This window comes from Trichosurus vulpecula, chromosome 6 (genome assembly GCF_011100635.1).
Source record: "Trichosurus vulpecula isolate mTriVul1 chromosome 6, mTriVul1.pri, whole genome shotgun sequence".
NCBI classification, from domain to species: domain Eukaryota; kingdom Metazoa; phylum Chordata; class Mammalia; order Diprotodontia; family Phalangeridae; genus Trichosurus; species Trichosurus vulpecula.
In genome coordinates, this window is record NC_050578.1 from 220,264,398 (window position 1) to 220,288,391 (window position 23,994).

General features: G+C 41.9%; 1 protein-coding gene across 1 annotated transcript; it reads left to right on the top strand.

Moving 5' to 3' along the window:
* Nucleotides 1-3,460: 3,460 nt before the first annotated feature.
* On the top strand, nt 3,461-23,881 carry SPTY2D1 (SPT2 chromatin protein domain containing 1). Its single transcript, XM_036763744.1, has 6 exons — nt 3,461-3,645; nt 13,205-13,319; nt 14,784-16,610; nt 17,379-17,544; nt 17,890-17,967; nt 20,703-23,881. The coding sequence occupies exons 1-6, from the start codon at nt 3,586-3,588 to the stop codon at nt 20,794-20,796; spliced, it is 2,340 nt and encodes a 779-aa protein (XP_036619639.1). The 5' UTR covers nt 3,461-3,585; the 3' UTR covers nt 20,797-23,881.
* The last annotated feature ends 113 nt before the right edge of the window (nt 23,882-23,994 follow it).

A 23,994-nucleotide genomic window follows, 5' to 3' on the forward strand; every position in this document is an offset into this window, starting at 1 on the left:
TCCCTCATGACTATGTACACAGATACCCTCATAAAGACATGTTTTGAGCCTCTCAGGTTTATAAGCAGAGGAACGAAGAGTCCAAGGAATTTAGTCTTGGGACCTGATGAGACTCTGAAAGGAGTTATATAAACATTACAATCAGAATAAAAATTTTAAATCATAACCAGAGGGCTTTTGGTGGATAGTTATTGCCATCCTTAGTGAAGAGCGGTGGGGGAGATAGTAATCTACATTGCTTGCTCTAGAAAATATACATGCATTTATGCTGAGTTGCATTCAGCCTTAAGGCCTTTCTCCTCAAGTTAATATCTTGGTATATAAGTTTATTCTCCTCTCAAATAAATCTCTTTTAGAGACATGTCTTGGGTGTGGCCTTTCTCCTTTTCCCATTTCTAGTGTAGATGCTGGGTTACTACATGACAGTTATCCTTCAGGGGGAAAGCATTATCAGGCAAACTTGGGAATTGACATGGGTAGGAGAAATTGATCATGCTTCCTCCTTTTAAAACTATCCAAACACGTAGAGAACCCTCATTCCAACTTATGTGAGTGGCCCTAATTTAGTAGAGCAGATATTACTCTATGTGAAAAAATAAAACATATTCATAGTGATTGAATCTTCGAGGGTGTTGGTTGGTAGCCTATGAATTGTTTCATTTTGTTCTGAAAATCAACTAGAGACACTACTCAGTCACTCTTCAGAGAACTGCCTCCAATTCCAGAAAATAAGGGTCACTGACAATCTGAATCAAGACCACAATTCCTATAATAGCTGCATAGAATGGGGAGAATGAGAGTGTCTGTAAGGATTAAACTACAAGTGAAAAACCCAAAGTTTCTGTAAGCTGACTCCTCCTGGGACCAGGCTCTGACAAGGTTCTTCCAGAACCCCTTAATATTGCCCTTCACTCAGATGAAGTATAATTTATTGGACCTAAGTACATCTAGGTCTAGTATATACAAGCTAAGTCTTTATTACCAAATTCCAGAATGTTAAGGGTGGGAAAGTGCTCTAAAGATCACTGAATCCAGCCCTCTCATGTCACAGGTAAGTGGGAAAACAACACAATGGAAATATAATGCTGTGCACAGTTGTAGTGAGTGTTTCCACAATCTGGCTAGCAGCTTCTGTGGGGGTGTAAGATCCACCCACAGCCAGCACCCAGAAAGCTGCCAACAACACAGGTTCTTTTGATCTGCTTAACTAAGGAAAGCAAGGTGAAGGGGTTGACAAGCTTACTTTTAACTCAGCATACAAATATCATTCGCTTAGTTCAGGGGGAAAAGCCAGCACACTGAACTACAGAGCAAATTACAAACAAAGTACAAACATCAACAGACAGACCCAATACAGATTCATGGTTACCAACATCTAGGTTCAGCCCAGGAGCTCAGAACAAGGGCTGGCCCAGAGTCACACATGCCATCACTGCTGCGGCAAAGAGCTCCAAAGAACAGACAGCCAAACGCTGGTTTTTATATCTTTTTCAGCATCAGAGGTGAGTCACACATGCGACCCACCCATGTGACCTAGAATCGTCACAAAGAGGCAGACTTAAACCCACGTGGTCTAAAAGCCTCTGCTCTCCCAGACATGTATACTAGGCCCTCCCTGGAGTTAGCCCCACCTTGGGTCCCACCTTAGTTGCCAATCCACACCCACTAAAGTTTTACACCTAATAGGGGTTTGTGCCTGGGGCTTAGCACCTAGTAAGGCTCAATGAATTACTCAAAGGGAACAAAAGCCAAACTATTCAAGGGCACTTGTTGAACTAAGTGCTAAGGAGCCCATTTTTGCTTACCAACACAGTGAGATCTATAATTTTCATATTAATTGTATAATATAGATAATGATCATACTATTCATAACTGTACTAACCATTTAGATGACTTTAGGGGAGCTGTTGGACCTCCCCCACTTTCTAGGGAACCCTGACTTGGAAGTTGAGGTTGCAGCCTGTGGTCCATCAGAACCAAACAATCCCTGCTTACAAGCAAACCGAACCAAGTGTCTGGCTTCTGCTCCCAGACACGCTAACCCTGGTGTATCCCCTGAACGATCACAAGGCTCAACGACCCTAGTGACACCGAGACCATTCACATAAGACCCAAATATGTCTTGTGGTCAAGCTGTTTGTGGTTTTCACACTTAAAAACCCTACCCTTGTATAAGCGGGTAAGTTGGAAATTAAACTTCTGTTTGATTCCTGGCTCTCCTGTCTGTGGCCCACTCTGTTTTGCCCCAGCTATCCACAGGTTAGAGGCTGGTCTGGTCCCTTTGACATAATTAAAGCTCACAAGCTTGGACCAAAATAAAAGATTCAAAAATGCTGTCTCCTCTCTTGTTGCAGTTATGAGGAATGATGAAGATGGCACACAGCATGACAGTGAGAATTGACTGGGGTGGTTGGTTTTGCTTAACTGTTTTTTCTTTTTTTATTCTCCATTATGAAAGATGGCTCCCTAGTTGAAGAGGACAGATGTATTTGGAAATCAAAAGGATGTAAAAAACGTTAGACATCGATAATGTTTTAAAATACAAACTCCTTAAGTTTAGGGATTTTCGATGTATCAAAATCTAGTGGATAGTATTTATTAAAGATTTTTCTCCCTGACATCTTGGGGCCGCTTCTCGAATTCCCCCTCCCCCTCAGTGATCAATTCACCAACACTGCCCACCATGACTTCTTAAAGCCCCTTCAGAGGTCCTTAGCTTTGTTTGACAGCCTCAGCTCATTCTGAACTTCAGCTGGAAATCCAGGAGGGCTCTGGAACTCAGGTCCTCCTACCTTCGAAGACCAGAGAATGAGTGGGCACTGGGGTGCGTTCACGCGAGTTTAAAATAGTGGGAACGCAAATGCGAAGCCAGTAGGGCTCTCGAGCACCAAAGTGTGCAGCCAGTAGGGCTCTCGAGCACCAAGGTGTGAAACCAGTAGGGCTCTCGAGCACTAGTGTGTGAAATCAGTAGGCTCGCGCAACCGGCATTATATAAGAAGTTGGCTCCTTAATATACGATTCAGTTCAGCTCGTGGGGAGTCACCCGACTGCGGCCGATTCGGATCGCGGCCCCAGCAAGACGACGACCGGACCCAAGAGAACACCGGAGCCCGCAATTCGGCAGGACAGCTCAGCTAAGCTCAAACAGCTGCAGCCGCACGGATCACCGCCAACTTCCGCAGACCAAGGCGCCTGTGCACCACTCTCCTCCCTCCCCGCCCCTGAACCTCAGCCAGAGCGTTTCATTGGTCTACGAAGGGCTTGATCCCGCCCCTCCAGGCGGTCGCCAAAGGCCGAAAGTCACCTGACCCTCTTTAACGTGTATCCGGTGTAGAGTGCGGAAGCTCTCCCGAGTGACGCACGAAACGAGGTGACGCAACCGAAATATTATAGGTTGCCCCGGAACGGGGGAGGGCAGAGTGCGGGCTGAGGGGGTCTTCCAAATTTGGAAGGCGCCGGAAGTAGACGTGGGGTGGAGGGCGCGGGTTGGGGAGCTCAGGGGGCAGCTGTAGCCGCCCGGGCGCCCGGCTGCGCCCGCGAGCCTCCGTGCTGCCCTGGCCCGGCCCGTCCACAAGGCTCGGCACCATGGACTTCCGAGACATCCTGATGGTGGCGTCGGAGCAGCAGGGACTCAACATCATCCCGGTATGTGGAGCCTCCAGGACCGCGGGGGGTGGGGAGAGGGGGAGGGAAGTTCAGCCGCTGCGCTCGTTCGGGGACAGCCGCGGGCAGGCGGCCGCCCGGCCGGAGCGAGAGCCGCCCCGGGGTGGGGGGTACTCGGCCGTTGCCGCGAGCTGGCTCCGCTGCTAACGGCCGGGGGCCACAGCCGGGGCCGCGAGGGGCAGGGGGAGTCATAGGGAAGGCTCCTACTAAGTGCTCGTTGCTTGGGGTAGGTCCCCTTCCCCGGTCGGAGCCTGTCTCCCGTATAAAATGAAAGGGACGTCATCTCCCAAGTTGCTTCCAACGAGAAACTCTGGGCTCGTCTGGAGTCGGGGGCTGAAAGCGAAGTTCTCGGGTTCCCCGAAGGTGGAAAAGGCGGACGGGAAGTTTGTTTTGTTCTTTCCGCGTGTGCCCCCGGCGCTCGGCGCCGGCTGCCCGTTAACCAGTGCTCCCTCGATGCTCGTCCGTCCGTACATGGGTGGCTTTGCTGTCCCCCTGGCTTGACACGCTTTTTTTTTTTGTCTCCATCTGGTCGCGTGATAACCGAGGCTTGCTGGTGGCAGTCGGGGATGGCTTGGGTCTCACTTTTTGCGTCCCCTCCCACTCTGCTGGAGCAGCCAATGAGATGATGAGCTCCCCCCTCCCCGTTGTCACCTTTTCTGCTGAGGCTACAAAGGAAATGTAAATAGTACTTTTAATCGACTTAAGGAAACTTGTTGGAAAATTAAGCAGATTTTGGAGTCCACAATCAGCTAAGTGCCCACTGTGAGCAGAGCACTGGGCTGGATACATGGCAAAATGTGTAGTTGAGACCGTATCCAGCTGCCCTGGCCGTCTAATCTTACCGTTTTATTAGGATACATACACAGTTAGCCTTGACAAAAAAAAAATAATAGCTAAGAGCATAAAAGAGATGCAAGAGAAAGGATTATATGAGTTCCTTGGAGAGAAAAGCCATTTCTCATTTGTAACAGTAGAATCTGGTAGGTTCAATTCATGTCAGCCCTGAAGGGCTGTGGGAAATTGTCCTTCCCGTGGGACTTTGCTGTCCCTAGGTAGAACACCTGCTCAACTTGCTGTAACCGTGTTACTTGTTCCCAGAATGATAGAGTGTAGCAGGGTCGCGGTGGATAGAGCTCTGGACATGGCAGCAAGGAAGACCTGAGTTCAAATCTACTTACTGTGTGACAAGTCACTTAACCTCTCCCAGCCTCAGTTTCCTCACCAGTAAAATGGGCGCTCTAGCACCAGCCTCCCAGCGTTGTACTAAGGACCAGATGAAATGTTTTGTAAAGACCTCACCGGCAGATGTTAGAATAAAGGATGCCTTGATGAAGAAATGTGGCTACTTTGTTTTTGAGGAGGTAGCATTTGGGTTCTGTGCTTTAAAGCACGGAGGGGAATCCAGTAGGCAGAAGGGTAGGATACTCCAGGCACTGAATAACATGAGCCAAGACACTTGAAGTGAGAAGATGCTGAAATATCTGGGGGACAGTGAGCTAGAGCATAGAAGTAGGTTGAAGCGAAATTAGGGAAGGTCATAAATACTACCTACTGCCTAACCAAGTAAGGAAGTTTAAACTTCACTTGGTATGCATTAAAAAATAGGAGTGATAAGCCCATGTCTGTGCATGAGTAAGGAAGTTGTTTGGCAGTAAGGGGAAGAATGTTTTGGGGGGATGTTTGGAGTCAGAGACAGTCCTTAGAGCCGTTAATGAAGGACCTGCAGCACTGGGAATAGAGATAAGTCTTGGTGAGACTTTGGGGGAGAATCCGAGTGAGAATGAATGACAGTGAAATCAAAAGAACAGATTTGGGGGAAATAGAAGCAGGGTCTGTGCTGAAAATAGCTAATATAATGATAGTAGCTAGGATTTATATAGTGTTTTGATATTTGCCAAGTGCTTTTTGCAAATAATACTTCATTTTATTCTCACAACATCCTTGGGAGCTAAGTGTTACTGTCCTCACTTTATAGATAAGAAAACTGAAGCACACAGCAGTTAAGTGACTTTCCCAGGGACCTGCAACAAGCAAGAATCTGAGACTGGATTGGCACTCAGGTCTTCCTGACTCCTGGTCCAGCACTCCATCCACTGAAACCACTTATCTGCCTAAATAATTTGTGTAGAGCTGATAGTTGAAACCATGGAAGTAAATGAGATTTCCAAAGGAGAGCATGTAAAGAGATCAGTACCCATTTAAGGCTTTGGAAAGATGATGAAAAACCAAAGAAGGAACGGTGGAGAAAGCTAGGAGATCCAGTAGGGTTTGTGGCCTGTCTGAACCCAAAGGAGGAAAGAATCCTGACAGTGTCAGATACTTCAGTGAGGTCAAAGGAAAGAATAAATCATTCATTGCAATATTTGGGTGATTAGGACACTCTTTAAGCTAGTAGTTTTAGTGTTCATATGGCAAGAAGCTTTGTAAATCTAGCCAGTGATTGTCTTACTCCTTCAGGTATCACTGAATGCATGCTGTGAGCATAGGTATAGTCTTAAAGCCCAATCAAGGAAGAATAAAACATGGATGTCAGCTATCACCTTTTCACATATAGATTGGTCATTTCTGTATCCTTTTGATAGTGCTCACAGCCCAGATGCACAGTAGTAAAACTCACAGTGATACCTGTGGTTTGAATAGTCAGGAATAGAAAGTAAACATCTGTACTAATTCAAATCAGCTGATATTTATTGAGCACCATATATCTATCTGAAAGACTATTTGTAATTTGCAGTTTGTCTTTATTAACTTTTTTTTACCTTTGAGGTCCCCCAAAGTTTCTCTTGAGATTGTACAGTGGCCAAATGCTTTTTTAAAAATACACATGCCTCCAAAAAGCCTTTAAAACACAAAAATTGTTTTTGCTTTTGTTTTTTCTGAAGTGCTGTGACTAATCATTTTCCTAAACCATGAGTCATTAATTCTTCTGGTCAAAACTGTACATCATAAACCTGTGAAATCTTGGGAAACAGGATTATTTTCAGCTTGTATGAACTTCCTACATAGGTCAGTATTGAGTCCAGTAAACCTTACTTTTCTTTTTTTTTAGCCAATACAAAGGTTTAAGGAGTGGAATTGTATTTTTCTAAACCATGCATCTTGTGTGTAAATCGACTCTATATTTCCACCTAAAACTGTTGGCTTTAATACTGGAGAATCCATTGATCCTGTTTTCAAATTAAATGTCATAGGCCTGTCTTAATTAGTTGCTTGAGTAATTAACTGGTGATGATGTGAGTAGAAAAAGTCCTGGATGAGAGGAGACCTAGCTTTGCTGCCAACTCACTGTGTGACTTAAGCATCATTTAACTTCTCTGGGCTTTAGATGCTTTATCTGTAAAATCAGAAAGTTGAGTTAGATGTTCTCTAGAGTGTTTCAGCCCCAAAATTCTGACTTTATAATATAATGAGAACACTAAGAGCTAACATGTATATAGCATTTCCTATGTGCCAGGCACTGAGCTCAGAGCTTCATCCACAATTTTTCCTTTGTGGTTTTTGTTGTTTTGTTTTTACAGCTAAGCCTCCCATATACAGAGCTAAGTTTAGACTTAACTAGTCCTGATTCCCAGGCTCTGCTCTGGGGGAGTGCCTAGCTTCAGAGATAACTAGAGGGGACTGGTCTGGTACATTAAAACCAAGAAATAATGATAGTTTCATTTAAGGGCCTGAGTGCCCAGCTGCCTCAAACACCTGCATAGACTACTCAGACCCTTATGTTACATTACTTTTGGGGGTTGGTTATGAGGGGAGTGGTTACTGTCATGGTTGACTTCAGAAACAAAACAAAGCTTTCCAAGAGGAAATAGCTCTGCTTGTTTGTTTTTTTTTTTTCTTTATAAAGAGAGAGAAAACTCTTAAAACAAAGACAGAATTGCATCATGCCTAAAAAAAAATTAGGTACCCTGAATTATTTCCCAGTGGAAAACTAAGAAAATAATAGTTGATTCTAGTATGATGTAACCAGTCAAACTTTACATTAAGGAAAAAAACTGTTAAATCTGAGTAACCTTATGAAATTTCCCCATTTTGGTTTATGTCTTGCTGATCTTCCTGTCCTCTCCCCTTCTCTCACCAAAAGACCCTTAGTAATTATAAAGTGATGGTTTAGATCCTTCAGGAAAGAATCTAATTAGATTTCTTCTACATGGTCCCAGAGGTCAAAACTAGAACCATTGCCGGGGTGGAAGGGGGAGGGGGTTGTTGTTGCAGTGAAAGCTTCTAGGAAACAAGATTTCAACTCAGTATAAGGAAAAACTTTATAGTGGTTTGAGGATTTCTCTTTGGAGGCATCTGAGCCTGCAAACTTGCTGGAGGTCCCACACCATTCCACCTAGTGCTATAAGACTTGAATAGGTATAGGAAAAAGCTAGGCTACTAAGAGATTTAAATTTCAAGGGGGAAAAAAAGCGGGAAAGTAAGAAAGGGGAGGTTGTTAAGAGGAAGATAGAGGGAAGAAATAGTCACAAGTAAAATAAACTTCCTGCTCCTGAAGAGGGTATATTAAAAGGGGTGAAAAAGAAAAGAACTTTCCAAAGGGGGCACCTTAGAGCTCTTCTTAGACAATTGGAGAATGGCCAAACCAATGGATGTATATAAATATAAGGGAATATTATTGCACTGGAAGAAATGACAAGAGACTAATTTCAGAGAATCCTGAGTGGTGTGGCCTGACACAGTGAAGTGAGCAAACTGGGAAAGAAATTTATACAAAGACAGCAGTAATAGAGAAAAACAACTTTTAAAGGTTTAAGAATTCTGATCAAGGCAGTGACCAACCATGTTTCTGGAAGACCCGTGATGAGGCATGGTATCATCACCCCCTGACAGAAAGGTAATAAACAGAGATATACGTTTTTGGACATGGCTACTCTGAATTCATTTTACTTCGCTATGCTCATTTGTTACAATAGTTTGATTTTTTTTCTCCTTTCAGTTAAATAGGGGTAAGGGACAGGGGAAGACAGGCTAGCAATAAATGATGCCCCCCAAAAAGAGGGTTATTGTAACATTTTTTTAAATGCACAGAAGAGAGCATAGACGGGCATTTTTTTTTCTTTTCTGAAATTAACATATAGAATTATGCTTTTATAAAAAAGCAGTGTGAAATGTAGATTTATGGTTTTGTTAGACTATTATGGAAATGCTCTTTTTTGGTGTTTTTTTTTTTTTAAGTAAAAAATTTCAAACAAAAGGGTTTATATTTTATTCTAGAGGCAGTAGGGGCCTCTGGAGTGAGGGGAGTGGGGTGTGACATGATGAAACCTGAACTTTAGGAAAATCACTGACAGCCATGGAAATGAGGCTTGAGGCAGGGAAACCAAATTAGGAGGTCATTGCACTAGGCCCAGGAAGAGGTGGTAAGGACCTGAACCAGGTGGTGGCTTCGTAAGTGGAGAGGAGGGGACTTAAGGGGTTGTGGAGATAGAAATGAAAGAATTGGCAGTGTGGATTTGTTATGTGAGGTGATAGTGAGGAGGATAACACTGAGATTGCAAACCTGGGTGTGACTGTAGAAAGATAGTGCCACCCTTAACAGTAATAAAGAAATTCAAAAGAGGGATGAGTTTGAGGAAAAAGATGAGTTCTATTTTGGTTGAGTATGAGATGACATCTGGTTTTACATGTCCAATAAGCATTTGATATGGGACTGGAACTCAGGAGAGAGACTAGGGATAGATTGATAGATCTGGAAATTATCTCCATGTAGATAACAATTGGACACATGGAAGTTCATGAAGTCATCCAGAAAGAGATTGAAACTGAAAAAAAGGAAAGAGCCCATGAACAGAACTTTGGGGTACACTTGCAGTTAGAGTGGGAGTAATACTGATGACTCAGTATTACTTAGGAGAAAACTGAGTGACGAAAACCTGAAGAGGAGAGAATAGAAGAAATGAGTAGCATTCAAATGCTTCAGTGAAGTCAAAGACGAGTGAGGTTCTGAGGTCTTTAGCATCACTGGAGAGCACAGCAGTTGAGTGAGGAAGGACCACAGATGATGGAGGGTTAAGAAAATTGAGAGGAGAGGAATGGTGGGAGGACAGGTATAATGACTTTCAAGGAGTTTGGAAAAAGAAGAAACAGGACAATAGTGGGTGTGATAGGGCCTAGTGAGGGGGGTTTGTTTGTTTTTTAACCATTAGCAAACATTCCACTTTGCTGCACTGTTCTTGGAAGGATTGCCAATCTACTATGGTCCCACTCACCATCTCTGCCCCTCACTTCACGTGCTGTTCACCTGTATTAGAATGAAAGCCTTTGAGGGCTGTAATTGTCTTTACTTTTCTATCCCCAGATCTTAGCCTAGTTCTTAGCCTGTAGTGCTTAATATTTTTTTATTCATTTGGAGTATGTGCTGACTATGTAAGAAGAAAAGTGAATAGGATTGAACGGACAAGGAATCTTGATGAAAACTTAGAGGAAGTTACTGAAAAGTTGTTACAATTTTTGTTGACATAGTAAGGATCCAGGAGGAGAAGGTTGTCAACATAACAGATGCTTCAGAGAGGTTAAGATGAAGCCATCTGGCCTGGTAATAAGACATCTTGGTTAACTTTGAAGAGAGCATTTTCAGTTAAGGGAAGCCTAGGAAGGTTGAGAACCTGTGAGACTTGGAAGGATGGTGATACGCTCAGGGAAAAAGGGAAGAGAGGTGGATTCGAATGTGTAATACATGCTGTGTATTCCTAGCCTGAGCTCTTTCCCACCAAAAAAATGAAAGTGTCCCTTTTGAGGAGGCCTCAACTTTCTATTAGATAGGTGGAAGAGAGAACAGGAATAAGGCAAGGAAGTTTGCCATTTTGTCTGTCTGTTCAGGTTAGGTTCTGACTTCTTGAGGGCCTCACTTCTGGGCCAGGAGTGGGAAGATTAGAGTTAGGGAATATTGAAGAGTGGCACAGGTGTAATAAACCCATTCATGATTGGCTTTCAGGAGGGATTGGACTGGCTTCCCACCTTCCGATTCTTCAGTCAGTTGAGATCAAGCCTCAGTCCCCTCTTGAGAGACGGCCACTCTAATGGCCCTTCTGTTTTAGGGATAGGAATCTACCAGTTTTACCTTCTCCAAAATCTTCGCCTCCCTTCGTTCTCCTATAATAGTTTCTTAAGTTCTTTGTGAGCTGGGGCTGTTTTCTATGTTTTACATTCCACATTAACTGGTACAAGGTTGCTGTTATGTTGTTTCAATTGTGTCCAACTCTGTGACCCCCTTTTAGGGCAGTAACCCTATTTGGGTGTTTCTTGGAAAGAGACAAAGTGGTTTATCATTTCCTTCTCCAGCTCATTTTACAGAGAAAACTGTAGCAAACAGGGTTAAGTGACTTGCCGAGAGTCACACAGCTAGTAACTTTGGAAAAAAAAACCGGACTAACCATTTTATAAAACTGAAGCCCTATGTTGATACAAGTGTCCGATGCCGGATTCGAATTTGAGTCCTCTGGGTTCCAAGCCCTTCACAGATCATCCAGCTGCCCCAGTACAGGGCCAGGCCAAGTAAATACTGGTTAGTTGATTAGTGCTTTACTCCCTAGCCACCATAGCATTTTGCTGTGAATTCAGGAAGCCTGAAGTATAAGATGACTAAGGATAAACATTTGGATACCTTAGTTAGGATTTCTCTTGGTAGCTTTTTTGCGGGGGGGGGGGGGGGGGGGGGGGTGCTGGTAGCATTGTTGTTGTTACACAGGATATACCGGTTAGATTAGATCTGGCTTCATGAATAAACTCACTTACCAGGCACTTTTAAGCTGTTTCAGAATGTTCTCTGTCCTCTGTACCACATGCATCTTTTTGGATCCTTAGATTTTCCTCCCCAGGCATTCTGGGCACTTTTGACTTGAGATTGTTTCTGTTAATTTAACTTGCTATCTTATTAATATTTTACATTTCACCGAGATCATTGGACTTGTTATAGACTTCTTTCTCTCATCTGATATGGTTTCATGAATGAAATGTGGGATTATCCTGGAGCTAATTCAAACCCAGGCCTATATAGTGATTAGTTTGATATTTAACATAGGTCTGCATTGAGAGTGCCACATTTTGTTTTCATTTTAGTAATTCAAATAAACATTATTTTAGATTTAGTCATTTTGTGACTATATTGCATAAGAATCAAAACCCAAAGAAATGCCATCTGTCTAAGCTGGTGAGGCATTCAGCAGGAAGCATAGTAGCCATTTGGAAGTAAAATATAAACCTGGCTAAGAGTCAGGCAGTTGACTTTGCAAATTAATATTTAACTTCAGCACAAACCCTGCACATAGATGCTTTAGAAATATTTTTTGAATTGAAAAAGAATCTTCATCAGAACTGTAGAGAACTCAATTTACAGAGAGGATGGACTCATTATCTTAAAAGCCTAAAGAAAGATTATCATTATGCAGTTAGAAATGTTCATCAGCTCCAGTTTTTTCTTAGTATTCTTTCTTATCTTAAGCCAAGGACAAATTTGAATGTTTCTATTCTACTCAGACTGGCCATTAATTTTCAGTTATACTGTGTGTACATTTTTCCAGGATTGGAGCAGAGTAATAGAGAAATACTTATTTTGCAACTTAATCATTTTTAAAAAGTGAACTCTTAATTACTGAGAACTCTGGAGGCTGAGAACCCATACCATAATACCTGCTAGACAGAAATTCCCCTCATAGTTGTAGTGTAGGGATTCCCAAGCCTTTTTCAGTACCTGTACTGCTTTGCCTTTCAATAAGCTGTATCATAACACCCTTCTCCCTTTTCACTATGAAAAGAAATAAATTTCCTAGAGTTTGCCATGCATGTACACATAAATAAAGAGGTTAATTAAGCTTGATAGAATAATATAGTTGTTTGTCAAATATTCACAATACCCTCCATTAATAAGTTTCTCATACCCCCTGGATCCATATCCTAGGTTGTAAACCCCTAGTCTAGTGAATTGTTTGCCTTCTCCTGTTGCTGCCTAAGACCCTCAAGTATCTGTCTAAAGATGAGTCTTTTATTCAGAATGGGAAGAGATTTGTTAAATTTGTGTTTTTTAAAAGATAGGATTTTATAGCATGCTTTTACAAGCAGAACTTCACATATCCTGCCCTTGCCAATCCCTGTCTTCAGCGTACTGACTATTTTGGAGAATGAGAAGAGGAAAGGCTTAGAGGTGGAACTGAAGTGAATCTTTCAAGGAAGCCATGGATGCTTAGAAAAATATGTGTGTCTGTGTGTCATAATGGAAGGGAGGCAGACAGAGGGACAGTGAGGCTCACTGGGTAGTCGGGGGAAATGTCAGAAAATGGAGATGTTAGAAGCTACAGCAAATGCTAAATTGTCTGGATTTCCCTAGTTTGAATATTGCTGATCCTCAATAATCCAAATATGAAGTTCTCCCTTCATCTTGTTTTTATCTTAAACACTCAAATGTGGGACTGAATCTGCTCATTCAGCTCAGGCCTAGGATACCTTGTATTATGTAAAAAAATCAGATGTGTTAGGAAATAAATGGGCTATGGGATGGTTCAGAAGCATAGCATGCTTATTGTAACTTCTCTTTTTTTCCTTTCAGAAAAGATACAGTTTGGCGGTAGGTCCTCCTAAAAGAGATCCCAAAGTCAAGGGTGTCCAGTCGGCAGCAGTGCAAGCTTTCCTCAAGAGGAAGGAAGAAGAGCTAAGGAAAAAAGGTATTTCATCATTTTGCCCTCAGTTCTCCCATCATCGCAATTCCTTTGTACTTAGATATAGTTTGTTAATGTACTTGGTGTTTGTTCTTGTCATTCTTGTTTATAGTGTAAAGGATTTTAGTGCTTGTCCTGTGACCCTTTTCAGATTATAAATTCCTTAAAGCCAGAGACTGTGCCCAATTGACCATGGTTCTCACTGTCTTATCATATTTCAGCTTAATGTGCCTTTTTTTTTTTCTTGCTGCTGAGAATAGCCTTCTTTTGAGACTAGCTATGGGCATGATATGCTTTGTGTTCTTAAAATATAAAACTAAATGAGAAAATCAAGTTAGCTCTGCATCATTTTTACAATTGATCCTATTTTGTAACTTATTCTATTTTGTATAACAGCCTAAGCCCCTTGCCCTGTCTAAATGAAGAAGTTTAGGAGTTCAAAACTTCAATATTTCAGTTAAAATACAAAAGTTCTGTTTTCTTGCCGGTCACTTTTAATTGAAGAAAAATTCTGATCCGAATTTAAAAGTTCAGTGCTCTCATAAAACACTTTAATTCAAAGGGAATTGTTATTCCAACACTACCTGCAAATCACTTCATTTCAGCGAAACTTGTCGTCTTCTATACCATTAACTATACTGGTTCAGTTCCGGGACATGTGTTGTTATCTTTGCCAGCCAGCATGGTCCCATTCCAGGAAATGTAGGCTCTAGCTGTTTTTGTACAACTAGAGGAAATTTATCTATCATTAGTTAGTTATTTCTGCAATATTGAGGTGGACAATATACATCAACATTGGGTGGAAGGAGTGGTTACCTGCCCACATTCTAGACTTTTAAACAATTATATTATCCCCCCCCATGAGGCTATCACTCCTTTAACCAATCTTATTGTTTTCCCCACCTACCAATTTCTGTTATTTGTTTCTATGCTTGTGAAAAGGGGCTACCTACCTCTCCTCAAGATCTTTGGGCTTGCTGAGGAAGCCTTTGACCTCTTTATTAGTAGATTCACTCTTTGCTAATAAACTTATAGTGCTCAGAGCTTTGTAACTCAATCTACTTGATTTTACTTGCAACATAAAACATATGGTAATATAAAGTCAGTGATGCTAAAAACGCTAAATCTTAGTAACTGTGAAGTCCAAGAAGTAGTCATGGTTCCTTCAGAAGGCAAATGATTAACTTGAAGGTTCTTGGAGACTGAGCTAATTTGTGAAATCAGCTTGCTAAACCATTTTGTTTTGATTGAGTAACTATGTCTTTCATGTGCTTAATCATATAGAAAACCATGTGTAACCTACTCATTATGTGAATGAATGACATTATGTGATACTTGTTTAGAATAACTTGCTTACTCAGTTCTTAGATGTCTACAGAGTTATAGCTTGAATCTTGTGTTTCTCTAGTTTCAGAATAGCAAGTTGTTACCCTATTGTTATGTTAACACATTTCTGTGTATCATTTTTAGCCTTGGAAGAAAAGAGGAAAAAGGAGGAGCTGGTGAAAAAGCGCATTGAGCTAAAACATGACAAAAAAGCAAGAGCCATGGCGAAACGGACAAAGGACAACTTCTATGGTTACGATGGGACTCCTCTTGAAGAGAAGTCAAAGAAGAAGCAGGTAGTCGAGGCACCCACAAGCCAGGGAGCAGACCAAGAATTTTTGAATGAGGAAGAAGCAGAATCTTTGGAATATTATCAGACAGAGTCAGAGCATGATGAGTCAGAAGAGTACGAGGAGCAGGAACCCCCTCTGAAGGCTGTAACCAAACCAAAGGCCCCCCTCAAAAATGCCCCTCCACCTATGAACTTCACAGACTTACTCCGGCTGGCTGAGAAAAAGCAGCACGAACCCGTGGAGATTAAGGTAGTAAAGAAAATAGAGGAACGACCCAGGACTGCAGAAGAACTGAGGGAAAAAGAATTTTTAGAGCGAAAACACAAAAACGTAGATAGAGGAAAAGAGAAAAAGATACTTGAACGAGAGAAAAAGCTAGCTCCTCCAGCTTTGTCTAAAAAGGTTCCTTCCCCCAAAGAGAGTGTTAGTGCAAGACACAAAGGTCCTGGGGACAAACATTCCTCTTCCAGGGGGAACCACCTTCCCCAAATAGGTGCTGAGAAAAAACCTAGACCTATTGCAGCCAGTGAGAAACATATGAGGCTGCCATCCACGAAGACCCAGCCAGGAGAGAGGACCAAAGCAGGGTCTGGAGATGGCTTCCAACACTCATCGAGTGAAAGCCACAGCCTCTTGCTTAATGGGGTAGAGAAGTCTCGCCCCAGCTCCCATTCTTTGGGCACAGGGATCTCAAAGACTGTGGTTCGTGGGACTCAAAAATCCAATGAGCATAGGCCCCCCAAATCTCCTTCTTCTCATCCTAGTCATTCCAAGTCTGGGGCTATCTCTACTCTTCATGACAAGACAAGAAATTCAGGTACCAAGCAGCCAGGGAACAGTTCTAGCTCAGCCTCAGGGCGTCCAGGTATACGGACTTCTCAGCCAAACCTAAACCCAAGCCCTAGGAGGCACGGTGGCAGTTCCAGCTCAGGACCTGAACAGCAAACCAATGGATCCAAACGTTCGATCAGTGGCTCAGGCCCCACTGGGCGACCTGTGAGTGGCTCAAGTGGCCGTGGGCATTCTACAGGCGATTTAGGAAGCTCTGGCCGGCTAGCCAGTAGTACAGGCTCCACAGGGCGGACAGTGACCCAACCTGGGCGACCTATCAGTGGCTCAAGTGGCCCTGGACGACCCATTAGCGGCTCAGGTGGCCCTGGGCGACCCATTAGCGGCTCAGGTGGCCCTGGACGACCCGTTAGCGGCTCAGGTGGCCCTGGGAGACCCGGGAGCGGCTCGGGGGTCCCTGGGAGACCCGGGAGCGGCTCGGGGGTCCCTGGCAGACCCGGGAGCGGCTCGGGGGGCCCTGGCAGACCCGGGAGCGGCTCGGGGGGCCCTGGCAGACCCGGGAGCGGCTCGGGGGCCCCTGGCAGACCCGGGAGCGGCTCGGGGGCCCCTGGCAGACCCGGGAGCGGCTCGGGGGCCCCTGGCAGACCCGGGAGCGGTTCGGGGGGCCCTGGCAGACCTGTGAGCGGCTTGGGGGGCCCTGGCAGACCCGTGAGTGGCTCAGGTGGCCCTGGACGGACAGTCAGTGGCTCAGGCCCCCCTGTGAAGCCCAGGTGCACAGTTGTTTCAGAAACTATCTCTTCCAAGAATATCATCAGCCGGCCCAGCAATGGGATGATGAATGGGATGAGGTCCCCTCCACCTGGCTACAGACCTGCAGTATACCCACAAGGTAAGACTGGAGCTCCTGAAGGACTGTTGGCCACCATGGGGAAACATCTACATCCACAGCTAGGGATCTGTTGTACAGTCTCTTTCAGTGTGTTTGTGTGCTGATGAAGGACAGGGGCATCATCTTGTTCATTCATCAGAGCTGCTTCAAACTTCATAGAATACAATATGAGATTATAGCTCTTACGTCTAAGGGTGCCTTGGAAGCCAACCCTCTGGAAGAAGCTTTGGCTGCTGCACTTTAAGCTTTGTAGCCCCCAAGAGATACATCTCCTGGGCTCTTCCCCCAGAGCCCACTGGGGCTCTGATTCTGGGGGTTGAGTTTCTGGAGTGCCAGCATGAAGCACTTGGCTGCATGCTGGAGGAATAAAGGTGTAGAAGACAAGGATTCTTGCCCAAACATACATGTTAAAAATGGCTGGAGAGCAGTATAATAGAATCCAAGATGCAGTGGTAACAAATCACAGGTGAGTTGTAGAAGGAAGTTGTGGGCTAGAACAGACAGATTCATTCTATCCCTGCTGACTTGCATACATCCCAGTATATAACTTGAGCACTGAATAATAGTTTTTACACTAAGGCTGACTTGGTAGAGTTCCTCTCTCAAAGGTATCTTTCATCCTACTGAGCAATCAAGAGTTGTGTCTTTTCTTTTAAAAGAAGACTTGGTAGGTGCATTATTAAACAAATATGAAATATGTCTATCTTTGTATTTTATTATAAAACAATTACCATCCCCTTAGAAGTATAATGGTTTTTCTATGCCTAGGTATTCAGAGGTCCCCATTTCCCCCTATGGCCCGGAAACGGTATCCTGAGGAAGATGAGGATGAGGAGTATGACTCGGAAATGGAGGACTTCATCGATGATGAAGGAGAGCCTCAAGAAGAAATATCAAAACATATTCGAGAAATCTTTGGCTATGACCGTAATAAGTAAGTTTAGTGAAGACTCAGCTATGTCATATTTGTCAATTGTGAATAATTAAAATCATAGAAAAATAGAATTTAGTAGTACAGGCGTTGAACAACCTAAATATCTTAACATTTGGGGAATGGATGAACAAATTGTGGTATATCAGTATGTTGGAGTGGTTGAATGTCGCTGATTTTTTTTTTCTTATTCACCTGAGAGAAACCAATGGTATCCTAGATACCAAACTAAATTTGTATTTACCTAGTCAACTAATAGACATGATTGACTTTTTAAAATGAGATTGTGTGATCTTGTTAAATAGTTGATCTTCAGTTACTTTTGTAACATTAGTTTCTGATTTTCAGATACAAAGATGAGAGTGATTATGCCTTACGTTACATGGAAAGCAGTTGGAGAGAGCAGCAGAAAGAGGAAGCGAAGAGGTATGTATCAGACGACACAGCTGTGCCAACATTCTGTGAAAGTCCTTTGTTGCAGTGTGACTGGCTTGGTGTTCAGACTTAGTCAAAAGCAGGGACTTCAGTTTTCAAGAGATCATTGCTGATAATCAGCAAATACTTATTGAACTCTTCCATTATATGTGAAACTATAAGGACATTGATGAAAAAGAAGTATAAATAGGGTTCATGAACTCAAGGAGGACATACAGTCCAGCCAGAGACAAGCTTTTACTGAAGAAAGAATAACTAAAAGTATAAGGTAGTACATGAAGAAGAGACCCAACAATAAGGTCTTGGAAGTTTCAGGTTAAAGAGTAAATTTTTGATACCTTTATTCTTACATCACCTGTATTTCCCACTGCTCTCCCAGAGAGCCATCCTTTATAATGAAATCTAAAGAAAAAAGTTCCGTAAAACCAAATAACATATCAAAATCTGACTTTATATGCATTATCCCAAGTTTGGTCACAACTTCTCAGCATTGTTTTGATTTTGTGGTGGTTATTTTTAACATTTTGAGAAAATCAGGTTGATTTTGATTCCATTTTGTAATTGATTCTATCCTGTATCACCACTGACATTCCTTCGTCTTTAAGTTCAGAAGTTCATAATTTTAAAAGTTCAGCTTTCCTATAATACCTGGTTTTCCTCTAAGTTCAGTTTAAAGTTTACCTGTCCTATAAAGTAAAAGAAACTCATTAGCTATCACTAGCTGTACTTGCCCAATTAAAGGAAATATGTTATCTATATGCCATTAGTTATTCTTGTAAGATGCAGGTGGGCTCAATCAATTAGCAATTTCCTAGTGACAACGTGGGAGGAGGGGTTGCTAGCTTCACATTCCTAATTTCCAGCCAATCATACTGTTCCCCAAGCCTGTGATGCTTCTGACTTCATATCTAATCGTATTGTTTTCCCAATCTACGGTACTATAGGATTTGTAACTATTCATATTGTTTTTCCCATCTATGATGCTGCCTTCTAATTTTGGGATGTTCCTTCTTTTGTCTATAAAAATGACCTATTAGCCCTCACTCCAGGACTTTTGGCTTGCTGAGGAGCTAACACCCCCTTTTTGGTAACTGCTAGCCTTAACCAATGCATGGATTTTGCTTGGAGCTTTGTGCTTTAGTTTAATTTCAATTGCAACAATTTACATTGTTATCATCATGTATACTGCTTTCCTGGTTCTGTTTACATCATTTCGCATCAATTCATATAAGCCTTCATGGGATTCTCCATATTATTTCTTGCAAATTAATAAAATTCTATTACTTTCATATACCACAACTTATTTGACCATTCTTCAGTGAACAGGCACCTAATTTGTTTTTAGTTCTTTGCCACCACAAAAAGTACTGCTAGAAATATTTTATTGCGTTGGGGTCTTTTTGCCATTGACTTCCTTGGGGTATATTCCTAGCAGTGGAGTGGCTCAAAGGGAAATACATGTCACCACCATTTTTGTGGTTATCCAGGTTCACAACTTATGAATTAACCTTGGCTCTCTCACTCTCACTCACCCTTTCTTTATTAGTTCATTTGCCAAGTCATCAATTCTTCCTCCACAAGATCTTACTTTCATCCCCTTCTTTCCAGTCATACCAAAACCACCTTAATTAATGCTTTTGTCACTTCTTGCTTGGGCTATTCAGTAACCTTCTAGTTGATGTTCCTACCTCCCGCCTCTACCCTCTCCAATCTATCTTCTTAACAGCTGCCAAATTGATATTCTTCAAGCACACTTCTGACCATGTTATTTCTCTTCTCGAGCTTCATTGGCTCTAGATTGCCTTAGGAGAGAATACAAACTCATCTGTCTTAACAGTAATTGACTTTCACAGTTGGCTCTAATTTACATTTCCACCCATCATTCCCTGCCCTCTCCCTACTTGACATCCCAACCAACCCACCAGCTTGTTACTATTCCCCACACATAACATTTTCTCTCCTAGGAATGTGCCTTTGCACAGGCTGTCTGCCAAGCCCAAGATGCCCTCCCCTCTCACCTATCCCTTCCTCTGGTACCCGATTCTACTACACTCCCCTTCAAGGCTCAGTTTTTGTAATTCTCCCAGTTGTTCATGCTCCTCCCCTGCTCCAGAATAATTTTATTTTGTATTTACTTATCTGTGAAGCTATGTCCCCGTTCCCATGGAAGAATGTAGCCTGCTTGAAGTTAATGCCTGTCTCCCCAGTGCCTGATATAGTACCTGGAACTTAGAGGATGCTTAAGACTGAATTGAATTGTATTCATCCTCCTGCTAGGAAAGTACAGAGAAGTACTTTTGTCCTACCACTTCCCATAGACTTCCGTGACAGGGTGAAGCCTTGGTTCTCTAAACAGTGACTGATAGTTAATGGACCACTTCTAGGAGCATCAAAATAGACAAAGTGGAATATTTAAGAGAGCATCTTTTTTTAGATTTGTGGTCATTATTCTTAATTGTAAAAGCTGTTACGTGCTATGTTCTCCTAAAAGACTAAGCTCTTTTTCTTTACATTTTTCTTCAGTTATGTTTACCTCCTCCATCAGGTGGCCCTTGACAATGGTTCTGTACCATTCCTTAGGTAGTTTGATGTGTTTGAGCTCCACTGCCCAAAATGAGCTTCCATTTACCATTCTTAGTGTAGTTTGTTACTTATATTCTGTCCTGCCTTTTGAAGAGGTCTTTGTCTTGTATGGCTAAAAGAGTATTATTTCTGTTCTTTTACAGCTTGAGACTTGGTATGCAAGAAGACCTTGAAGAAATGAGGCGCGAAGAAGAGGAACTCAAGCGCCGGAAAGCCAAGAAAATGAAACTGCGTTAGCTGCAGGCTTTTACCATTGGGAGAAAACATTTTATTGAGAACTCTCTACAGGCTGGGGGGAAAAAACCTTTTTCCCTTTGGTTTTTATTTGGGGACTAGAGAAGGAGATATGTAAAGGAAGCACTGGAAAAAACAAGGCTATGGTTTGAACAGAAAGTGTTTATTTTTAATACTTGCCAGGGTTAAATCTGTAATGCAGATGAGATGTAATATTCATTTGAATGTTTATATGAAATTAGCTGTTCGAAGATGCCAGCAATGATACTGATGAGCTATGCACACTGACGTGGGAGTCCACTCACCAGTTGTTAGCTAGTCACCTATTATTTATTTGACCCTTAAAAAATCAAGTGAGGATTATTGTTCTGTTTTCATAGTTACTGCCCAGTACATACATCCCTGAACCAATAAGATCATGTCATAGGCTTCTCTTGAGAATAGTAACCTGTAATGTCAGTCTTTTCCACAAATGTTGCCAGCAATAAAGGAATCTACCCTGGCCTATGTATTTGAGAATCCTGGGGTCTTAAAATAATGATTTGACAATATAGAATAGGGTTCATGATTTCAGAATGGCTGCTATTCCTATGAATTTGAAATAAAATTGAATAAATTATCTTGGACTCCACATTGTCCAAGGATTGGATGCTGAGCATTTTCAATCACAAATGTATTATATTGGAATTTATATATAAGCTATGCCTCTTGATAGTAAGAACATTCTTTACCCAGTTTTCTTTACAGTTTTCTTATGATTACCCTGGGCTCTAAGCCAAGGTAAAGTAGAAAAGGTCACTGTATAGACTAATTTTATTTTTAAAAATCCACTTTTATATTGAAGAGAGTATTCCTAAATAAAGGAATTCCTTTATTCTAACATTAGATTTGGGAGCATTATATCTAAAATAGAAGCTAAATATGGCGGCTTGGTTTTCCCCTCAGAGTTCCTCCAAGGTGCACTTTTAGTGCCTCTCAGTATTAAAAATTTGCATTAAATAACTTAGTACCAATCATTTAATGGCAGAAAACAAAATGTAAGTTTATATTAAAAACATCATTTCTTTTGCCAGCATTGCACCTTTATTTCAATCTATGCACTGTGAAGAAGGCCCGCAAAGTCTGTCCCCGGCATTGCTTTCTCACTGAGCTGAGGGGTGATTTCGCTCATTTTTGTCCATCTCACCCTCCATCCCTTAGTCCATGTGCTGTGTGCTTTGAGCCACCTTTTCATGTATTTCCAGCAAGAAGACTTGGCTTCCAAAGAATAACTTAAAAGTCTCAAGAAGTCAGCAAGAGAATTGAACCATGAAATAACATTATAAAGGGAGAAGCCTGGACTTTAACCTGTTAACTGAAAATGGTGGAACGGTGGTGGCGCATCTGCTTATGGAACACATTCTCCATGGATCTAATGTCTCTAGGGGGCAGTGGGGGGTGGGGGCAGTCCTCTAAGGGTTCTTAGTCATCATTATATTCCTTTCTTTGAACAGAACTTCCTGTGCTGTACATCCTTTGATTCCCCACACCTTCCTTTTAGTCTTCCCACTAAACAAAGAGAATAAAGAACCTGTGTGAGTTTCTCTCCTATCCAATAAATAGATTGTGGTCATATAATAGCATCACTTAATGGGGCCAGATAATTCTGTTTACAAATTAGTTTGCTCAAGGTGAGTTTCTTCTGAACTGTGAATACATTGACATTAATTTTGCTGTGGTTAAGTTATAAACTCAGGAAAACCAATGCCTGGGCTACATAATTAAAAGTTTGAAAGATCATGTCTCATTTGGACCTGGTGAAAACTATGCATTTTCCTTATCACTAGAAAAACATCCATCCATCTGTCCATTTAGAGCATTCATAAGCCACTGATGGCATAAAATCCCAGTGGCTCCTTTTCACTCTCTTCCATGCAATAGCCACAGAGAAGACTAGTGCAGCTGGTTCAAAAGACATCTGAGGTTTTTCCTGTTAAACTGAGATGATTGGGATGTTGTTTCCCTTACCACTTCTGTGCTGCTTTTTTTCTCTTAAACAGTAGTTGATTGTTTATTTTCCATGTAGATTTGTAAAGTTATTGAGGCTCTGGAATACTATATTGCAATACTTTGTGACTTAGCTGACAGATTGTGGCTTTTCACCTTGATTTAGATTAAGAACTTTTAGTGTTTTTGTGCAGTTATTACATACGGTAGAAAAAGGCCATCGTGTAGGCTGTTGGATTTGGTTGATTGAGGCAACTTACTCTTCCTTGTACTGGGGAATGGGCATAGCTCTCATTGTAACATGGTCAGCTTGTGAGGCAGATTTACTCTTGCCCCTCTCAACACCAGCATTACAATAGGGTGCTTCAGCTACCAACTCATGTAGTTCGAGAAGGTCTTGGAGTTTGTATGTTTTTAAATCCTGTCTGCTACTCACCAGAAAATTTCATTTTCACTCAGCCCACCAAACTTTGCGAAAAGCTCATGTACCTTGAGAAGCTAAGACACCAGAATAGGCATCATAAAGGATTATGCATCAAGTGTTTGATTTTAATGTATATTCTCCTTTTTTTTAATTTGGGGATATTTTTATTCTATATTTGAAAATGTGCCTTTTTATTAGGTAAGGTTAATTTGTGAATGTAGTTAAGTACTAAAACCATAATGGGTGCAGCATTTCTGAAATTAATAATGTGAAAGTAGTTTTCATAAAACCCCAGTGTGGCTATGATTGCACAATTACTGTCTATGCTGTTGCTAAGTCAAAGTAAGGGCACTTTCTATTTAAAGCTACTTCCAGAAACTGTCTTTGTCTTTGTATACTGTAAACGTAATGTAATGTACACTTGGAGGCCAGGGTACTGCATATCACAGGCAGCCTTAGATAAAGACTATGCTGTGAAGAAGCGGGAGTTGGAGGAGTATCTCAGATTACCTGTCTATGAGAAGCTGTTAATTTTTTATGTGAATCTGAAAATTTTCTCTGAGAAAAATTATTTTTATTCTGTTTTGCATTTTGTAATTTAAAAGTGACTGCAGAACATTTCTGAAGTATAGTAGGAGACCAAAACACACTTGGAGAGAGAATAAATATATGAAGAGAGACTGGTTGTTTTATTATCGATGTTTGAATGTATCAGACTAACATTTGGTGAGTGGACATGATGCAATATGTATGTAAAATTGAGGGTAGCCCTAGATTTTCCTTGAGGTTAT